The 22,096-nt window shown below is 38.0% G+C and overlaps 1 protein-coding gene and 1 long non-coding RNA gene across 3 annotated transcripts in view; one reads left to right on the top strand and one right to left on the bottom strand.

Annotated features, from left to right (window-relative positions):
• The window catches only part of LOC107324988, a 183,359-nt gene that overhangs the window by 116,242 nt on the left and 45,021 nt on the right, over nt 1-22,096 (top strand). For both annotated transcript variants that reach the window (XR_001559598.2, XR_004305435.1), the window contains exon 3: nt 5,707-5,828. This is a non-coding gene — a long non-coding RNA (uncharacterized LOC107324988). The remainder of the gene's footprint in view (nt 1-5,706; nt 5,829-22,096) is intronic.
• Nucleotides 5,262-22,096, bottom strand: part of PHEX (phosphate regulating endopeptidase homolog X-linked) — a 95,729-nt gene continuing 78,894 nt past the window's right edge. The window contains exons 17-22 of the mRNA XM_015885420.2: nt 18,786-18,853; nt 17,535-17,665; nt 14,538-14,603; nt 14,333-14,437; nt 12,670-12,746; nt 5,262-9,238 (exon numbers count right to left, since the gene is read on the bottom strand). Of these exons, the coding sequence (XP_015740906.1) occupies nt 9,136-9,238; nt 12,670-12,746; nt 14,333-14,437; nt 14,538-14,603; nt 17,535-17,665; nt 18,786-18,853 (550 nt within the window). The 3' untranslated portion in view covers nt 5,262-9,135. The remainder of the gene's footprint in view (nt 9,239-12,669; nt 12,747-14,332; nt 14,438-14,537; nt 14,604-17,534; nt 17,666-18,785; nt 18,854-22,096) is intronic.

The raw sequence follows: 22,096 nt of genomic DNA, 5'->3' as shown, positions 1-22,096 counted from the left end.
ATTTGGTGGTGGTATCCACTCTCCACAGAAACAGAACCAAGGAAATCTTAGGCACTCTTCAGCTGCCCTTGGAACTCCTGTGGAATTCAATGATGATAAAGAGTCATCAAGAGTTTCTCTTGTATCATTTGGGTCCTCTGCCACTGTACTCTTGACACCAAATGTATTTCTCACTCAGTCACCTCCAGAGGTGAAGGTCTGAGCAGGGATCTGCCATATCCACTGTCAAAATTCCAACTGGTCTGCTTTTGTATCCTGAGCTGTTATTTGATACAAAACTATAGTCCAACAAATGGGTCTGGAAATGTCTTAAAATAAGTTTTCCATTGCGGACATCAGTCTCAGATAATCCATGTAATTAGCCCCTATCTTTATGTGTGAATTTTTCTTTCTGTAGCCCAGACATGACATCCCTCTTACACACCTTCTGTCTTGTCAGCTGGTTAGTGTTTTAGGTGCTTTGTTGCTGCCTATCTATCTGCCAGTAACCTGACAGTGGTACTGGGGTTAGCAAAAGACCAACACTGTGTGAGCAGTACTTAGGCTTGCATAATCTTGCCTCTCTGCAAACTAAACATTAGAAGTTGGGATCAGAAAAGTTATAACACCAGGGGAGGGGTAAAAGAACACCCAGGTTTTTTTTGAGAAGACCTAGCTCCAAGTCTTTTGTGTGGAAATGTTATTATAAAAGAAAGTAAGAAAGAAAGAAAAAAGAAAGAAAATACGATTTTTCAAACGCAAAGAATTTCATAAATAGAATGATTCCCCAATGGATAAGAGAAGGAACAACGAAAATTAATCCTTGGTTCATTGATTGTAAGACCATGAGGGACCACTGTGATTATCAAGTCTGAGCATCTGAATAAAGCAGAAGAAAGAATTTTCCACATTAATTCCTCTATTAAAACCATATCTTGTAGCTGAAAAGCACAAGTGCTCAGACTCTGTAAGGATGAGGGAAGAGATCTTTTCTACAGAGGACAAACCTGCTCACTTTCAGCTGAAAACATTGGGGAGCAGGAAATAAGTTAGAGAACCATTATTATTGGCAGAAAAGTATCAGCTAAACCTTGAATCACCTAACACAGAGCAGAGTAAAATGATACTAGAGTGTAGAGCTCAAGGGCAACAGTCGTAGGCTCCCATGTTCCTTCCCTTGCCATGTGTGCACAGCCGAGTTCAACATGGTGGCACTGGAGTGTGGCTTTGCAGCACGGACAGTAAGCAAACAGGGAGCAAGACAAGAACATCAGACAGTGAAATTTAGGGGAAGACTGCAGCAGAGCTGCTAATCCCACTTGAAAGGATGAGTTTCTGTCCAATTACAGTTTTTTTCCAATCCACTGGGAAAGCCATTACACTGATGGCAATCGGATGGGTGCAGCCATGGCAATCTTGAAAGTGTTTAAGATATCTTTGATTAGATGATACAGTGGGCAAAGCTTGAAATTACTTCTATAGCAAAAGCCCAGCGTGGATGGATTTTTAATTATAATGAATTAATATGGCAGTTCTGTTTGGAAAAATCACATGAAAGGGTGAAAATAAAATTAAAGAATATGAGAGAGGGAAAGCATTGTTTTGTTTTCTCTTCTGGCTGATTGTGACCACAGTTTTAAAAATCCCTACAGGTTGATTAAAATCCTCTGAAGAAATGAAACAGCTGTACAGACCTCCAAAATCACACTCTTCTGTACTGTGTCTGCATTGTCTTCTTTTCAACAGCTTTGTTTTCAAATTATTCTTTTCCCTTCATTGCTTCTGAAAGCCTATTACTGGATTTATTAAAACAAAGCCGAATAAGCATGCTGAATGCAGACACAGTGATTGCCTCAACACATGTTGTTCTTGCAAAGAGCACTTTGCTAGCAGGTCTAAACTGCCGGCTGTTGCTGAACTGAAGGCAGAACAAAGAAAAACCCAGCTGAACTAATGAAAGTGTTCACTAAACAAAGACTCCATATTTTGCCCTTCCATCACATGCTGCAGCCCTAAAACAGTAATTATTAGGTTGAAGTCAGACCATGAGATTTCACTTCAGCCCAGGCTTGGATGCAAAACATTCCTTTGCTGGCACCTGGGTATGAGAAAGAGGGGAGGGAGGGAACACACTTGAACTCTAGCTACTGGTTATGTGGCACAGCACTGCTCGCACCAGTGCTTGATCCTGAGCTCCACGAACCAACATGTGCCAAGGATCTGGGATTGTTTAGTCTGGAGAAGCGGAGGCTCAGGGGTGACTTTATTGCTCTCTACAACTGCCTGAAAGGAGGTTGTGCAGAAGTGACTGTCAACCTTTTCTCTCACATAACAGTGATTGTATGAGAGGGAATGGAGCCAATTTGCGTCAGAGGAAGTTCAGGTTGGAAAAATTTCTTCTCAGCTAGTGGTGATGCAGTGGCACAGGCTGCCCAGGGAGGTGGTGGAGTCACCATCCCTGAAAGTGATCAAGAAATGTATATGTGGCACTGAGGGTCATGGTTAGTGGGTGTGGTGCGGGTGGTTTGGTGGTTGAATTAGATAATCTTAATGGTCTCTTCCAACCTTAGTGATTCTGTGAAGATAAATGCAATTAAACCTGTCTGTGGCGTGTCTTGCCCAGCCTCTCTGCACTGCTCTTCCCTTGGTGGGGGCTTTTTTTCCCCTTGATGTGGGCTTTCTTCCCCCTGTTGCGGCTTTCTGCGCAACCCGGCCATCCCTCCTTCTCCTTGCCTCAGTCAAGGGAAGCAAACAACCATAGGCAAAGGCAGCTGTGTGGATGTCCATGCAGGATTTGGGTGTTGTTGTCACTAGCTTCCCTTAAGGCAGAAGGATGGCTCTGGCTTTCCCCTTTTTTATTTTCTTGATGTCTCATGTTATGGGAGTAACAAAGAAACCCTGAGGTGTCTGCAACAGTGGCAGGCAGCCTGGGCAGGCAGTCTGGGAGGAGGTGGATAGCTCACTAGGTATGGGGGCAGGGAAAGCCTGGTACCTGAACTCAGTGCTACATCCAAGCTATTTGAAAGATACCACCTAGCAAAGTAGGGACATCTATCATCTCCACCAAGACATTATGTTTCTTGGGTCAGTTTTGAAGATGCATTCTGTAAGGGGTGGTGTTTGCTTAATATTGGTGGGATATGTTTTCTTCTTGTCCTGGCTTAATGACTTTGAAGTATTTGCATCAGCTCTCTGCAGGTAAGTTCCCTCATGTAGTAAATGAGGTTAACATCAGCTAATGCTAATAGCTAATTAGAAAACATTCAGTGGGTGACATTCAGTGGATGACATTCAGAGGAAGATTCCTGTGCAAGACACTAAATATTTTAACCTCAGTCAGACTTTCTGTTTCAACATGGAGGTCAAAAAAGCCCTCAATGCTACATGTAAACTTACACTTAGATTGGTAGGACATATTGTATTTTAGTGGTTCGTAGAGCCTGATTTATGAAAGAACTAAATGAAAATGTAGTACCAGCAAGGTAAGGGTAAAAGAAGCAGTCCTATGGTGAAACGAGCAGCCTTGTTCTAGAAAAAAACCCCAAAGACTACATGTCTTTTTCTAGCAAGAAGAAAATAGGTGTTCCGAATAGTTTTACATCAGTTAAGTCTGTGTACTGTTGTACAGACGGAGTAAAATGCTGATCCCACCAATGATAATGACAAATCACCCAATGAAGTCAGTGGGGTCAAAGTTTTACACTGAGACTCTATTTATTTAAAAATAATTCATATTTCTGACATTTTTATATATACTTACATAACATAGACTTACAGACTTCCTCTGACATGCCTATATATATTTTTTTAGCAGTGCCCTTGTACTAATGTGTTGTAAAATCTTTTCATGATATATGCAGAAAAGATTTTCTAGTTTCTTTTTCCTCCTATTCAGAGGTCACACCACATGTTGCTCTTCTCTTTCTAGTGCAGTAGACCAAGCTGCTTGCCTCAGTGCTCAGTTGCAAACACCAATGGGGCTCCAATGCTCCATTTTTTCTCTCAGCAAGAATGATCTGACAAGTCTGTGAATCATTTCCCAGGCCTGCTGGGTCAATTTCTTGCTCTACAAGAGCCAGGTTTTAGTTGCAGTCTGTGACATATATGTATTTTATTTTCCATAGTCATCATATATAAATATATTAGAAAGAAGGGTTTTTAGGGCGGAGGAGAGAATAGATTTGTTGTTTTTTCTTTTGCTGGGTTTATCCAAATATTTTCCCAGTTATAAAGTGGGAGGACATGACATTATCTTTATTCAGATTTCTGTACAAATATTTCTGCTGCTCATATTTCAGAATGGGAGCATATATTGGCCATGCAAAACAATCTACACTGCCGTTGCTCAAAGATACACCAATATCTTGGGTAAATTTTGAGGTGAAAAAAGACTTAAAATCCCCTTTGAAGTCTTTCCCTGAGCTTTGTTAAGCAGGACACCTTTTCATTAGTTCAAAGAGAAGGTATAGATGTGATATATTTTTTAGATACATTCTTGAAAATCTCCATCTGAGTTCACAACCACAGTTAACATATGCATCTGTGTACTTTTCTGACCTTCTACATAAAGCTCTTACAGCTATTGCGCTTATAGATGATTAAAATTATATCATTATATCTGTTTCTTTGATCACAAATTAGTGTAACACATTATCTTGATTTGCAGTAACTTCTAGCTTTGATGTTTTATTTAATAAAACATGGCACTGTGTTGGAGAATCCCTAGGGATTTTTAGGTTTCTTTTCTTTTTTAAAAAAATATATATTACATTTTAAAAGGGATTAAATTGTCTGATTAGTGATGCAGGATGTACAGCTACTTGCTGTAGCAGATAAACCCTGAATTACTCAGGGCAATCTGCACCCATTGTTAAAGAATCTTTCCAAGACACTCAGCAAACTATGTGAGAGTTGATCAAATTATTTCCATCACACAGAGGTTAGTGTCATGCTTACACCCAGGTGTTGCTCTGCTCATTCATTTCCTCCATGCAAACATTTACTTTTAACATACACAAATTCATAAGGCTGTAAAGTCATTCCTTTGGTCCACCTGGAAAGAGGTGTCACTGAGCTGTATTTCAGACTCATACACATCTGCAGTTTCTGCACCATCCAGCTCCCACCCATGGCTGTTCATCCTACATTCATTTTAATTGCCTCTGCCAAATTAGTTGGGGCAAGTGGAGCTTAATAAACTGGCTGGAGATGTCTGGGAGTCTCTTTGAGGGAAGAGGCAATTTTTATGCTGTCAAGAAATAATGGTAGCCTTGAGAATCTGGGGCCATGTCATTATGCTCTTTATTACATTTTATAAAGACTATATATTACAGAAGTAACATTGTGAAGTTGAGCAGTGACAGTCCAAGCAGCTTTTACCATACTGAATGCACAGGAAAATTCATCTTTACTTTGTTTTTTATTGGCTAACACAACTATCTTTTGGAGTCAGTCAACTTATACAGGAAGAAAAGCTAGGAGTAGATTAAAATAAAAATCCAGATTAAAAAGGCACAAGCACAAAAGACCTTTTAACTCACTTTCTGCCTCAAGTCATCAAGTTTTCAATATTTATTTAGAGACAGATAAATACATTACATTGCTGCAAGACAGACTTCTATGCATGGAATTTGTTGAATAATACTCAGTAAAAAGTTATACATAAAGTCAACTGATTATTTTACAAATAATTCAAACATTTATTGTTATTGTTATTCCTATTTGAAGAACATTGAAGTTCCCCTGCACAATGCAAGAGTTCCAAGTAAAGAGCTTAAGAATGCAGCTGAGTTTTTGGTCCTTCAGCATCAAGTCCCAGGATGGACATCATACCTAAGCAGTTCACACAGGTGAGTAGCAAGCACAGCTGCCTTTTTGAAGAGCTACCCGTGTGTAAAACTGTGTTTTCACAACAGAATCAGTGGGAATACTCACAGTGTGTAATGTGATGGTACAGCTTTATCAGGGTCTGGCCAAAAATAAAGTTTTGCATAATTTTAAGTATCAAAAGAAGGGAACATGAGAGAGGAGTAGGTGTTGTTCCCTTATGTTTACACAGTAGAGAAAACTGCAAATTCACACAGGTAAAAGTTCTTTTTTTTTTTTTATAGTATCTTTTCCCTCCTGACCACTTGTAGATATGAAGACTACTGACCCAACAAAAGAAACATTTTGCAATATGCTCAAAGGGAAATGAGGGCTGTAATAATAACTGGCAATTTAAAACAAACAAACAAACAAACAAAAAACCCACCAAAAACAAAACAAACAAACAAACAAAAAAACCATCAATTTAAAAGCTCTAGGAGAAGAACATACAGGAAGAACCTGTTTGCATAGATGCATTAGGTGAATCTGAAGGTAATACAGCAAGGCATTGCTAGCACAGAGACTGGAAACACTGAAAGCAAAGCAGGACCAGGGAATCTTAAAACAGAGGCAATGAGAAGAGCCCTCACAAATCATCACCATGTTCTTGCTTCCCATCCTTGGTGATCGAATTTTATAAATGTACTTATTATTTACCTTCTACTTTGCTTCCCAAGTGTCACCTAGATAGCTGATTCCCATGAAAACTACATAATCAGGTCTTTGGCTCGAGGCAACAGTTAGGCAGGGAAGGTGGGACCCTGCATGCTGATGTGGGCAAGACCTAAGCCCAAAGCACCGAACGCCTGAGTCCACAGCAAGGATTCCCCAAACTCGTATGATACTGATGAGTGTGAATGTTGGGAGCAAAGTCTCTTCATTTTCCATGCAACTTATAGGCCTCCACTGAATTCCCAGAATCAGGGCTCAAAATCTGGCCATGCTCACTCTTCCTTCCTTCTAGAGCATTGTCTCTGAGCCCTCCAGCTCTCTGCTATGTCCCCAGAATAGAACCCATCTCTCTGCCCACTGTAAGAGATGTGTGCCTGCCCTAGTAATGATGACATGGTTTCTGAATGTTTATTGTCCCATTCCAAGTATCCATATCACAGTTCAAAAGTCTTTTGTATAAAACATGAAAGGCTTGAGCCTAGCAATATGCAGCAAGGGTGACACTTAAGGCAGCAAATGTAAGGCATTTTAGAAGAAATCACTATCCAGTATAGAGTAATAACCCCATAAACCACAAAATTACAAGATCTGTCCCACTGGAAAATAGCCATGAGAGAGAAGCTCTTTCAAATGCATCTCTGACCCAAGAGATAAAATTAGAAAACTCCAAGCTGGCTGTTGTAAAACCATTTTTGCCTAGGTTAGTAATTTAGAAAGTTAGATAAGTGTTTGAATGTCTGTCCTGAGGTTTTTGAGGACAATGACCATAATGGTACTAAGTTTAATGGGGCCAGGATTTTACTCCTGAACTTTGTGCTGTTGATCCAAAGCAGTCAGCATCAAGTTGTGTCAGTGCTCATATGAGGACAGAAATGAATTCAGGACAGCATTCAATTTGCTAAGGAACTTTCCCATTAGTAGGCAAACACTATTACTTTTCTCAAGAGCCATGCCTGCTTGCCTGAGGAAAGTACCCATGAAAACATGGATTTTGTGAATAGTTTTTGTGAAAAATACCACCAGGAAAAGATTGATAGTGTCAACTCAAATGACAAACTATAATCTGTGGAACTCAGAACTGACTTGAAGGAAGATATGCATTTGCTCTTAAGAAAAAAATGACTTTTTTTTTTTTCAGGGGAAAATTGAAAGAAGAGAATCCCATCTCCCCCAAACATAGTGATTTTATTCTAATAAGTGACAACAGTGCACTGAGTTTAGGAATCTCAACTTCCTCCACTCTGGAAGGTAGTTTGAAGATATATCTCCTTTCCTAAAGTAGCTTTCCATAATATCTCCCTTCTTTATAAAGTGATGGAAGGGGCTAACTCAATATGCAAAAAATTAGCTACAAATGAACCTTCATCCAACTTGACTATTAGGAAATATTTGACCAATCCCTGTAAAACAGTTTGTCTCATTAATATTTCTATACCAATATAATAAAACTTAAACAAATTAATAGAAGAATTTATATACTTTTTGTATGTGTGTGTATATATATATATATATACTTTATATATATAAAGTACATACACAAAGAGACACATAGACCTGCAGTAATTAAATCAACCTAAATAAACCCTCTCTCCATTTGAAATGATTCCACAATCCAAAAATGAATTCATGAACAAGGTATAAATAAGTACCAGTTAAATAGGTGTATATCTGTTGAGGAAGAAAGGACTATTTTTGTATTCTTCCCTTTGAAGTAATAGTTGTGTTCATATTTTTCTGCTACAAAATACGTTTGCTCACTTCTTTTTGTAAATGTTTTTAGTAATCAGGTGAAAAACTCAAATGTCCTGTGTATGTTCTGTATTTAAAAGTCATCAGCTTCTAGAATGGCTTTTTGACCCAGATAAGTCTAATACTGTTGGCACTCTGTTTTTCAGTCACAAATTCTTCTTTCCTCAAAACTACAGGTCATCCTATCCTGTCCAGAATACAGTTCTCTATAAAATGCAGACACTAAAACACCCTAAAACCAAAACTGTTATTTCTGGCTTAAAAATAAATTTAGGCAAAGCCATCATCAACATGAGGCAAATTCACCCCTTGGGGGAAAAATAAATGCTTTCACTGTAGATAGGGATAAGTACTGTAATATTTCTGGGCATCACGGTGCTGGGAAATCCTTCTTCTGAGCTCTTACATCATTCAATGCCATTTATGGCATGCTAGGCAGTGACAGTTTAAGTTCTGAAACTGCTGTATCATGCAGCAAATCAGAGCTGGCTTTATAGTAAGTCTCATTAATTTCTTCATCCTGAAAGAGCAAATTCTATACGGGAGCATTCTGCATAGCCACCCTGCAGAGCAATAGATTAAAACTGAACTTTAGTGTTTACCTCTTGCTCAAATATAAATCAGGAATTTGAATTGGTAATGGCAGTTATCCACCAACAGCAGTGTAACTGCAGATGAACAGAAGGAGTTTCATGGATAAAAGGAATGTCCGTGTAGTTCATCCACATGGATGAGGAAGACACAGTTGAAGTAACAACACCTCTCCAGACTGCAGAGTGTTCTTCTGAAACTCTCACAGTGAGCTTGAGCTCAGGCACAGCAGTTCACATTACAGACCCTTGCAGACAGAAGATCCAGAAGGAACAGCTACCACAGCCGGCAAGATTCTGCCCCTCGGTTCATATTCGTATTTTCTGGGCAGTTGAAAGCCTTCCGGAACTCTTCAAAGTTGCTCATGGCTCCAATAACTCTGCAAAGAGAAAAATGGTTGACAGGCAGGCTATCTGACCTTAAACACTTATAAGTATTTTAATGTGCTCACTTTAGGTTGAATATTCAGGCTCCCCATGTCGGTTCTCCTGAAATAAAAACTAGAAGTTTGGGAGAATTTCTAGATAAAGTTAATATAAAGGCAACCTTGTTTCATTCTGTGATTTGAGAAGCATCTTATTTTGCTGGAAACTCAACCAAAACCAATTGCAAGTTATGGATACTATGTCACTTAGCGCAGTTTTTCCAATGGGACTGCTGGCAAGAACGGCAGGAGACTGGTTGTAGCCTTATGTGATGGAACCCATCTTCCAGCAGCTGCCAAACTGCTGCACCCAGAACACAGTGCACGTGAACACACACAATAGGTGTGCCGGAACTACTTCAATTTGGTGCAAGCTGGCCAGGTTCCCAGAAAAAACCCTTGACCACAACACACACACAAACCATCTCCTTGGGATTTTACAGCATGAAGCTGGAGTGGTAGAGCATCTCATCTTTGGGCATCTCAGCTTCTCTGATATTCTCAAAATTCATTTTCTGAGGCTTCTTTACTGACTGGCTCCCAAGCTCTCTTGCTTCTATCCAATAATGGCATGTTACTGAAAGAGCATTGCCTTTTCACCTCACACAAGCCAAACTGTGCCTGCATTGCAGATCAACACTTTCTGGCATAAGTGAAGAGCTCTTTCTCTGTGTGCAGTCATCCCTGGATCCTTCTACCACATCTGTTTTATTTCATGCTGTCAGAAATGATTATTTTACCATTGCTAGATTGGGATTGTGTTATTTGCTGATCTTTTTTGCATGCTTTTAAGCATCTTGGAATTTACTCACCTTAAATTTGAAATGGTATAAAAGTAAACAGCATCCTGAGCTAAAAGCAGGAAAGTATCTACTGAGATATTAATTGTATGCATATCTTTACTCCTTCTTATGCAGTGGGAAGGCATTTTTCTCCATTGCAGACAATCAGCTTCTCAGGATAGCTCAGCATGTTAGAAAACATTCTTATTACATTGATTAGACTTTCTGTGGGTATGAAAATTTGCAGTCAGCTGGTACAAAATATCTAAAGGTCAGTTTTGTAGGGAGAATTACAAAATGTGTTTGACGGAGCAGCTTTACCGTACAAACATCACAAATACATATTCAGGGACTGTAAAAGCAAGAGCTTCTTATCCACAACTGCTACTGAACCTAGTGGGTATTATTCCTACAACACTGGAGACTTCACTTGGAAACTTGAGTTCAAATCAAGTTAAGTAGAGGCTAGTACTGAAAATCTGTCAATTGAAAATGTATAAAACCAGAATCTAGCTAGCAAAACATCTTTATGTGCCCATGAATGGGACTTTCCTGCACATGGAAACACATTAGCCATGGAATCAGAAGTGGGCTGCCTGGATTTCATCCCACTGAACTGCAACAGACACCTTCCCCTAAAAAGATCACCCTGGGCTTCCATGGCTGCCAACAGAAAGGCTCACTTGCAGAGCCATGTAATATAGCTTCTGTTATTTACAGAATGGTGTGATATACCTACCAAATGCCCATTCTCTTTGGAGCATGAAGAGAAGTGAGGGTGACTAGCTTAGATGCACACAGCTATACTCAAGATACATATTTTTTATTACTATCTTCTGATATGTTTTATATATATATATATATATATATATATATATACACCATACTGCTGTCGTAATAACAGTGGTGACATAAATGAAGAAACTTGGGGTAAGCGGATAATATTAGCCCAGTTGATATACACTGGAAGAAGAGACAAGCCCAAGGCTTCTCTTATTGTCTGAAATGGAAGTCTATTCTGAGTATCTCACATAAAAACTAAGAGAAAAATTTGTCTATACTTTCTGATTCAAAATTCATCTGATCTTCTCTGTAATTTTCTTCCATAACTTGATTCCTTCAGCTAAATATGAGTTTTTCCTCATGAATGCCTTATCCTCAGGCTCCCCTGTATATTTTGTGATTTGTGCCGTCTCGTGGGAATGCAGCTATGTGATGATTCAGTATGTACTGAAAGGTAAATAAATCTGAGGTCTCTAAAAGCCAAAAAATGGTTATTTTACCAAAAGTTGATAGTGTAGGAATTATAGAAAATATCACTCTGTAGGCTGAAGATCAGCTGGATATTTCAGTCCTCGCTGATGTGAAGCATTTTTCAATTGTTAAAAGGCATGCAGATCTGTATATCACATTTGTTTTACCTTAACTAGAGTGGCAGGTATTGCAAAGGTGCAATAGTGCAAATGTGAAGTAAAGAAGTCCTCCAAGACCAAGCACTGTCATCTACACTGCCACCTTATATTACATTCTTGTTAACAAGTTTATAGTTTCATTATTTCTTAACTTATTCTCATTTACAAGTACCCCAAGATGTGCTGTGTGTACTGGGTTTATATCTCCAACTTTAATGTGACTGTGTCTAGGGAATGTATTAGAGTACCTGTCCCTTCCAGTCTGTGAAGCAACCTCACAGTTCCCGTGTGAAGGCAGTGTTGCTATTTTCCTTTTACCAAGAGAGAATTAGGGCAAAAGATGCTCATATCCCAGTTCCCTTTTTTTTGTCAGTAGAAAGTGGTAGGAATTTCCAGAAAACAACTAATCCACTGTTCTGGAGACATTTTCACTATAAATCAGCATATGGAATTAACATCTGTCCCCCACATAAAGAGGTAACATAGCCACATGATTGATGGCAAAGACAGTTCCTAATTAAGTAAATTCCACTAGCATGAGTCTCAGCAGAAACAAGTTCGTTGGTTATGCAAACTGTGGAGAAGCAGAGAAATTAACTCCGGCTTTGTAATTATTACATAGTCTTTTAGCCTTCCTCCTTTTGCAGCCTCTTCTTCTTATGTTCAGCAATCATGAGAGCCTGTTGAAGGCCCCATGGGCAAAAATGCAGACAAAAGCTGGATTACTACAGCTCTTTCAAGAACTGTGTGTCTTGAAGGCCAACTGAATAGCTCAGTCCTGAACTAAACCTACAGGACACATTTAGCTTTGCATTTCTACCTGCTTGTTATCAGTGTAATTCAAGGCACCCTCTTTAAAACTTTTACTGAACTCAGGAATATTTGTATGCCAAAAGAAAAAGTGATAGACAAGACATTTTATATATTCAGGTCTTGGTTACACAATGACACAAGAGTCAGAGGTACTGGTTCAAATGCTATAAGAAGGTAGATGCAAGCCTCTCGTTTTTTTGCAAAACATTTGTAATAGCAGAATATAAGCTAATAAAAACACTTGACTTTCAGTCTAGACCAAAAGCACAGTCTGATTCTGTTTGCTCTTAAACTCCTCTTAACACATTGAATTTCTGCATTTGTGTGCTGCTATGATTGATTCTGTATGTATACTGAGTGAATATGTTATTTGCACTACCTGAACATAGGAGGGCTGTGAGCTCCAATATATATTTGTTCTCTTGCAGACTCTGATCTAAAGGAGTTGCATCTTACCTAACAAAAGATAAAAAGAAAAAATTGGCATATTATTTGGAGTAAATTTGTAAGTAAAGCAGAACATAATGTCACAGTTTAGAGTACGCATGTTACTTACAGAACGTGCAAAATAGAAAGACATCACTAACTCTTAGTTTTGTTTCACCTTTTCTTTGCTCTCTTGGTATATTCTTCTGTTTTGAAATCCCTTAATGGATCCAGTCTCCACCCACTGTTATTTTCCACCCACCTATTCCCACCATCAAGCCATAACCACTCTACTGTTTCTCTGTTTTTGAGGTACTCTTAATTGCAGTTTACTTTTCAGCTTTTCAGATATGGGAGCATTTCTCACAATTTAATAATTACCAAGTACACTTTTTGGTTTCAAAGCCATGTAATGCATAAAAAGTACATGTAATGATGCCTCCCATCTCTAGAATTGCATCTATATTACCTGAAATTTGTTCCATATTGAAATGGTGGTTTCTTTTGAAATGACTGCTTTTTTTTTTTTTTCAACTTTCTATCAGTGGTTTCCAGTTCACAATTCTTAATAGAATATTTGGCGCAAATGTAACTGACCACTAAGCAAGGGAAAGAAACTATTAGCACAGCTGAGTAATCGCACTTATGCTCTTATGCACTGAAAATCTCAATCTATCAGCAAGTCCCCATTGCTGAATGTTTACCGTCAACAAATCAACAAAATCCTTTAAGCCAGACCACCCATAGGATATATGAACTTCAATATAAAATATACAAATGCAGTCCTTTTATCAGTTAATACCATCAAACCTAAGTGGTCATAGACCTGTACATATAATTGCTACACTGACTCTTGACAGAGGAGAAGTGATTTTCAGCTGGGTTGGTTAGGGACTGACACTGGTTGCATTGAATCCCGTTTCTTCACTTTCAAATGATTCATTATTTCTGGTGCTTAAAGCAGTTTTTTAGCTCAGCTTTTACTCCTCATACAAGGAGGTGATTCAGTTCTTTTAAACAAACCACTTGATTCTCTCCTTTGTTCTACTTATTTTCTTAACACATCCTCTATCAAAGTTATACCACTGTGCATTTAGTGTACAGAAAAAAAAGATGTGACAAAAAAAAAAAAAACAAAAAAAAAACCCCACAAATATTTTCCACGCTTAGTTTCGCTGAACAACATGCTCAGTAATAAATGGTGGTAGTACACTTGCACCAGGAGTTTGTGTTAGGTAAACTGCTGGTGGAAAACAGTGATAAAATGCTGCATATTACAAGCACTAGAAAAGCAGGATGCTAACGAGGCTAAAGAGGCAATACATGCAAAATAACCTTTGCAGTGGATGGGAGCAGCAAGAAGGAAGAGAGCTGCCATGAGAACACTGTACAAAGCAGAATTAAAACTTAAGCGGTTCTGACACAGTGAATTGATAGATGAGTAAGAAGAGAGAAGGAGAAAAGTAATAATAGACTTGTGAAAACAGTTCTCAACTTATACCCTGAAAATTCAGGGTCTGATTGGTATAGACTGTTGAAGCAAAGCAGCCCAATGTCCATGCCATACATTACGCATGTCCATAGATGGGTTCTTAAAACACATTTGTACTACTCACATGGGCATAACTCAGAAAAAAAAGCTGGTTGTGTGTGAAGTCAAGGCCTGGCAGTAAAGGCTCTTCTTCTCCTCCTCTCTTTTCTCTAATCCATCTCCTGTATGCCTGATAAGAAAGAGGTGCACTAAGTGCCTTTCAGTGACATGAATATAACTTACTCTGTTCTTTGAAAATAAGGTGTTCCAGATATTTTTCATGTACTTACTCTGAAAGCCTCTCGCAAACCTCCATTATCTGCAATGTTTTCTGCCAAGGTCCTCTTGCCATTCACCTGGCAGAATGAAAAGACATTCATCACTTGACCTGTTTCTGAACTTCCTTCTTGATCAACTTTGAGAGTAAAAAGTAAAGGAAGGCAAGAACAACTTCAGATAGTTTCAAGCACCATAATTCTGGTTAAGAAAACTAGTTTTAAATGTGAATACTGTCAGTAGATAATTCTTTGCGATGAGTTATCCTGGCTCAGGGCCTACATCTCTGCAGCACAAAATGTAGGAAATGCACACAAAACTCATGTTCTTGATCTTTGACCACTTAATTTACCCCAAAGACTGTTTTTCTTTGGTTACACATGAGATCCAGTAGCTCCTTTCTTAAACTTTTATCTAGGAGGTTCTGTTTGTTTGTTTACATAAATTTTATATACTACTGGGATGCTAAAATAACTTTTAAGTCATAATAAAATAGTATAATTAGAAATAGCTGTCAGAGACTGAATTGAAATTGATAGCATTTTCGGTGCTCTAAAAATATCTGTGAAGGAGATTCATGCTGCTTTCCCCCATTATTCATTCCAAGAGCAAAAGTAATGGAAACAAGAATATATTCTGAGTACCTGAACTTTCTGAAAAAGTCAGTCTCCTGGTATTAGAAAATGCAATATCATCATGAAGAGCTCCTCATTTCTGCAAGGGCAGCATTACCTCTGATCACCCAGCACAGAGGGCCTTATTGCTACTAGGCTGTATTTGTAATTAAGCAGTTTTACTCTCTATCGTGCCTAAAATGAACAGTATAATTGAGAACAGCTTTGAGTTAAGCACTGAAGGTCAGTGCTTGCCTGCAAATCCTCCAGTGACACGCTCTCCCATGCCTCAGGGGCTGAGTATAGAAGGGATGGGTTCAGGAACCACCTTTGTTTCGTGTTTGTAGGAGAGGAGAAAAAGTCAATGTGCCCAAACATTATTTGTGCATACAGCGTTACCACTTTGTGTAGTCAAGCACCCAGGCCAGAACCAACACATTTTGCTTGGCACTTGGTAAAGATGGAACAAGGGGAAATGGGAGCAGAAGTGGGAAGTGCAGCCACTTTCCTACCTGTTGTCCAACCACCTAGAAGGCTGGAGTGGAGATGGGGGAGAGACAGTGAGAAAAGACGCCTGGGAATATGCAAACATATCAACTATCATTTGTTTTTTTTTCTTTTTCTTTTTTTCTGGCCTACATCATTGCACATTTTTCTTTCAGGGATCTTGTGAAGTAGACTGATTTAGAGCATAAGATGAGAGCAATCTTGCAGCAGCTTGTGAGCCAAAGGTCATTTTAATAAGTGAAAGAAGTCTTTCTATTCATCTCAGGCAGCTCTGGATCAGGTACCTGGGACTACTGTGTTTAGATAGTTCATGACAGGGCTCAGGGACCAAGATAAGTTTTTTATTTGATCAGATGACTTTATGTCATTAATACACTCTGAAGCTATTTCTATATCCACTTTTCTTTCATTAGTCCTCTTTTCTGGAGATATTTTTATTGTAAATTGAATGAGAAGGAGGAAGAGTAAACAGGTTTCTTGATTCATGTAAAACATTTTTATAGGAGTAAAAAACCTGCAGAATATATGAATATTGATGTAAAAAACTGGCAGGAAAAAGGCCCTTTGCATGCATACCTCTTCATTCAGAAGCTATGAAGCACAGCAGAAAATATCAATATTTTTTTTCTATCCTCTAAAACATGCTATAGGCTATTTCAGAGAAATAGGAGGAAAAAGCCTCACAAGGCCGTGGGTAAAGGAACCTCTCTGTAAGCCAATCCACCAGCTTACAAGTTGGTGGTACAAAAAATTCAGATCTACACCATGCAGCACCTGCAGAAAGTAAAGCTGACAGCTGAGCCACTGACAGGAGTGTTGTTATGACAGTCATTTTCACCTGGAAGATTTGGATGACCTCTATGTGACATTTTTGTATGGATAATTCTTTTCCTATTGATATTCAGGAACAAACCAGAGATTTTTTTATTTGCAAATTACCCTGCATGAAGTATTTCAACTTGTAGTTGATAGACTTCAAATTGGACTACAGTATGGTCTTGGTGCCTCTGAGACTAATGGAAACAGCCTCGGGAAAGTATTAACAATTTGGCTAAGCATCCAGTTCAACATTTCAGTTCTTGAAAAGCAAAGAATTTATTGTACTTGTGCTTCTAGAATGGAAGTAGGGGTGGTGATATTGAGTTGAGGGGTGAACATGTTTTTTAAACTAAAAATGAAGATTAAATTCATTCTCCAGGCAACATTACTGTAATTCTAGCTATTGATTTCAGAAGAAACAGAATTTATCCATCATCCAGGACACTTACATAAGTTGCTCATTTTCAGAGAAGCCTATATCTCTGACAGACAGTGAAACAAAAACCATTTCCTTGCATTTTCTTTCTCAATCTTTTTCTGTTTTGCTATAGTACTCCTGGCATTTGGGTCTCTGTGCACACATGAAAGAAACTGTAAGAGTCGAAAGTGAAATAAAGTAGGGTTTATGTATCTTCTTCTAAAGCTGTAGTAAATAACAAGAATTTCTAAAGGAGTATATAAAGCATGCTATTGTATTCTTTCTAGAAAGAGTGGCTGCTCACTTTCATTACTAATCTCATCTTCAGAAGACAATCAACATGCTCACAGAAATTAGACCAGCCCAGCTGAGTGGCTTCACCCTCTTGTTTTTGTTTCCAGTATGATATGATAAGGAGAAACTTTTTAGCCCTGTCACCAGTGTAAGGGTACTGGTACTTGACTGGACTAATCAAATCTGACAGACAATTTTGATCACAATTATTCACTTCAGAAAATGATTTGTTGTGAGAAATGAAGGAGGTAGGCAAATATCCCAATATATTTGAATTTATGAAGCTTAAGAAAAAACAAACAAACAAACAAAAAATCTTCTAATAAACCAGTGCTTTCAATCACTGGTGTTTTACATACATGTAAGCCAGCTTTTTTCCAGTAGTAATTGTTGTATTGATTAATCATGCATTTTGTTTTCTCTTTAAATTTTTCTTCAGAGCCAGTTGTCCACCATGGGTCTAAGTTTCCATTTTTGTCATATTTCCGGCCTTTGAAATATAGAAAGAAAACAAGCTGTTTTTAGCAAAAAAGAAAAGCAAAACAAAAACAAGGAAACAACAACAAAAAACAAACAAGCAAAAAATACTTTCCTAGTTTTGGAATCTAGCACTTGCATAAAAATGAGCGGTGTGTTATAGCAGATGTGCTTACAAAATAGTTAAGATAAGCAGGCAAAATCTTGACTTTGGTCAACTCAATGTTAAACAGCTTGCATTCTATTTATTTTCCTATTCTTCAGTTTTAGAAAAAAAAATAAAATAGTAATGACTAATGAGTTCTGTCGTATGTTTTAAAATTATATAAGAGGCACATGAGCTTTCTTGTAAGTATAATTGTATTTTTCTTCCTTGACCTTTGATTCTGCAAACCTGATGATGACTAATTTATTCTCTATTATTGTCTTAGGGAAGTCATGAAAAAGAACATAGATCAAAGGCTGCAGTGGGCTTCTGTAATGCCAGCTCAAGTCATTCTTCACTGGTGTGGAACAATTATACACTTGACAAGCCAAAAAAGAATAAATATAAATATAAATATATACACACACATATATATATATAAATATATACATACATACATACATATATATATATATATATATATATATATATATATATATATATATATATATATATATATCTGTGTCATGGGATCTTCTGTAATTGCCATTTTTGGTATGGAGCAGAACCAGAACATCTGAACTATTCATCGGAGTAAGAAAGCAAGGAGAATATATATGTCCTATTCCATAGATTCCAGGTGGTCACAGCTCATGAAAAATCCAGCCTTGGGTCCTTGCCCCATCTCGTTTGTAGAAGAGCATCTCATCTCGTCTCCAGCCAGTCAGAGCAGGAACCTAAGATTTGCTTCCCTGGGAAAACCGCTGCCCCTTGGCCAGGTTCTTATCTTCCTATTACAGAAGTATACATATAGGGAATTTATCACCTTGAACAAGGCAGCACACTTTAATTCTCTTCAGAAAACTCAGCATTGTTGAGAAAAAATAATGAAAGAGCTAAAGCATGGACAAATGATCTTTCTGTCATCTTTGCAAATGTGTCAACTCTGTAAGAAAAATTAAGTTATCAACATATAGACCACACTCACCATTACTATCAAATCCATGAGTAAACTCATGGCCAACAATTACTCCTATGGCACCATAGCTTAACGACCTGTAACACAAAGAAGTTTCCTCAGATAGATACTATCTACAGCCATGAACATGAAAGTACAAAAGATAGGAGATCAAACAGTTTTCTATGTTGGGAAAGATCATTACTAAGATTGTGGGGGTGGGTAGAAATAGGACTAAAAATCACACTGCGCAAGGTGTGTCTGAAGGTTAAACTCCTGCTTGTTTAAAAACAATCTTCATTATCAAATTTTAAATAGCACTGTGGTGGTTCACTCTTCTAACCAAATCCCTTATAATCTGAGCTCCAGAACGTCTCCTTCAGCTGACTGCATGAAGTATATTCTAACATAGACCAGGACAGAGTTATAGGTGGAATTAGTTTCTTCATGTAGTCATGAAACAAACAAACAAACAAACAAAAACAGAGATCAAACACTACAGAGGGCTTCTGTAATGCCAGCTCAAATCATTCTTCAATGGCATGCAGCAAACAGACGTGCAAATTATCAGCTTTACTTTTCAAAGCATTAAATGGATCTCCTTTCAGTTTTCAAAGAAAAAGTTGTACAATTTCTATGCACCTGCATAGGAAATGGACATGATCTGCAGTTACATCTAATGCACTGGAAAACAAGAATAGGCTAAAATGTTTTGTATTCCTGATTGACAAACAAAGAAACAAACAAACACCATACTTTGCTTGTTACACCCGAATAAGCATGCATCTTGAAGAAATAGGGAAGAAAGGTCCAGTTGTCTGATATCAAATGCAGTGGATAATTGGGGAGGGGAGAGTTATCTACTATACGCATCATTCATTTGTTTAGTTGTTCCTTGTGATTTTAATTATTTCAGTTATTGAGATGCCATACTTCAAAGTAGCTTAGAGTATTTCTAACAGATTGTATTGAAACAGGAGAAAGGCTGAGGGGTTTGAAGTAACATGTTATTACTGGACCTAATGATCCGTAGCACACTAATTGCTCATCTCAGTCATATCCAAAAAGTATTATATGATTTAATTTCCCCTACTCCCATGGCAATTTTAATTTTTTTTTTTCTTTCCTGAAAGGCAATTTTCATGTGATAAAATCTTCCCTACTGTTTTTCCCTCCACTACTATTGCAAACCTTCATTAAAAAATGCTGGTTAAAATTATACATTTCAGCAATGAAAATATTGTCCTTTCATGTGACAAATTTGTAATCTTTTGCAGCACACAGTGATAATGATCCAAAGTAAATGTGCTAGCTTAGACTCATTTTCCACATCTGAAGTAGTTACATAGGATCTTTGGCAGCTGAAGAATATCATGAAACCTGCAAAGAAGTCAAGAAGAACCAACGAGCCCTGTTTCTAATTGTATCTTATTTAGTGATAGATGGCAGGAAAAAGCAGTAGACTGGTTCCCAGGCACACCTAGGGCTTTCACCAGCTCCAAAAGATGTGGTGAGGTTTGGAATGAATTTTGTCCTTTCCTTCTACGAACACCTTTCAGAATTTTGTCCAGCTCAACAACAGTTTTGTAAAAAATGTTCCCAGGTTCATGCTCTTCACTTTTGGAAAATAGCCAGACAGAGATGGAGAGGATTAGATGACGCTCAGCAGGTACTATATTGGAGAGGAACATTCTGGGACTGGGGAGGCCCTGAGAGCCATAAGGAAGTTACTGACTCAGCCTGATGTCTCTATTTCACATAATCACAGAATCACAGAGGTTGGAAGAGAACCTCGGGAGATATCTAGTTGATCCCCACCTGCTAAAGCAGTTCCCCTTTCAATATATTTCAACATATCTGGCACAGAAGACTCATAACAATGAATAATGACCTATGAATAGTATTTTATTTTGGGTACTTAGATGTAAAGTGACAACTTAACTTCCCTTTATGCAAATAGATGCAGCTCTTTCATAGTGTTTATGCTGAAACTGGACACTAAAACTGCACTAAATGTTAAATATTTGTTAAATCAGTTTTCCAGCAAGTGCTGATGACTTTTTGATGTTTTTGTTTTTGTTCCAGTGCCATGTACTGTTTCTTTTAAGCAGACAGAAGACAGATCTGGATTATTTCAAGGACAAAAGCAATCTGTTCTCTGATATTAAACAGCTACATTTGTTTACTAAATTTCATTTTGATATGTACTCAAGCAAAACCAATTTAAGCTAAGGTAACCTTTAAAGAAGAAAAATGAGCAAAATACCATTCTTTGAAAGAACCACAATTCTACTGGTGTGGCAGAAGGCCAGGGTACAGAAAAACATCTTCAAAAAGTAAAGCTGGAAAAAGGTCTGCAATAGTCACAGCAGAAAATAAGTTGTCCTTAGCTACAAAGTGCTTCCCTCCATCCCCAGTTAACACTTACAAAGTCATCTGGATCATAAGAATTCTCTGTGAATGCAAATTCAGTTGTCCCTAGATTGAATGTTTCTCTCTACACATGCTGCAAAACTTCCTGTTTACATGGACACATCCAGGCTAGAAGATGGCATATCCAAAATGTTTTAAAAGTTTGATTTTATTTTCTTTTTTTAGCAAAGACACACAAAGGATATGTTTCAGCAGTAATCGACTTTGTATAACTGCAAAATAACTTTCAGAAACTGCTGTCAGAGACTTCTTCCTGGTCTGATTCTTCCCTAAAATAGAAAGATATTGGACTGCACTGAAGCAGTCATTTTTCAAAATTAAATATATGTGACCTGTAATTACTCTTCCTCAGCTACAGAAGTACATGGGTTCTGCTCAAGCAATCACTTATACACACGGAAATTTTCTCCTGCACTTCAGCAAGCACAGGAGAAGACTTACTGTTAATCTTAGATATTAGCAGAAATGGAGCAATAAACTGATAATAAAAGGCTTCTCGGGGTATTCAAGAAGTGTTAGTTACTTGATTTACCATTCCTTTTAATACCTGCCGTGTGCACACTGCTGCATCTGCATCCTATATTTGTGAAACACTTCCACTCAGGTGCACTTAATTAGCAATTCCTGTGAGAAATCAGTCATCAGTTTAAGACAACAGTAATACATTCTGCTCCCAAGGGTAAGAAAAGTTATTGCACGGAGCAGCAGTTTTCTAAGTCTGGTTTTTTGATAGTAAAATCAGGTTACATCAGGGAAGAACACGCAGCCCAAAAAGCGAGCTCTCTGCACACTTACAGTATAATCCATTGGCTGTCTTCAGCAGGATAACTTTCTTCTCTATGGCCTCTCCTTTGTTTATATCTATTTTTAATACCTCTACTTATTTTTCCTCATTTCCTGGTTTAGGA

The sequence above is a fragment of the Coturnix japonica genome, chromosome 1 (genome assembly GCF_001577835.2).
Source record: "Coturnix japonica isolate 7356 chromosome 1, Coturnix japonica 2.1, whole genome shotgun sequence".
Classification (NCBI taxonomy): domain Eukaryota; kingdom Metazoa; phylum Chordata; class Aves; order Galliformes; family Phasianidae; genus Coturnix; species Coturnix japonica.
The sequence above is the reverse complement of the archived record's forward strand: the minus strand, read 5'-3'. Positions and strand labels throughout refer to the sequence as shown.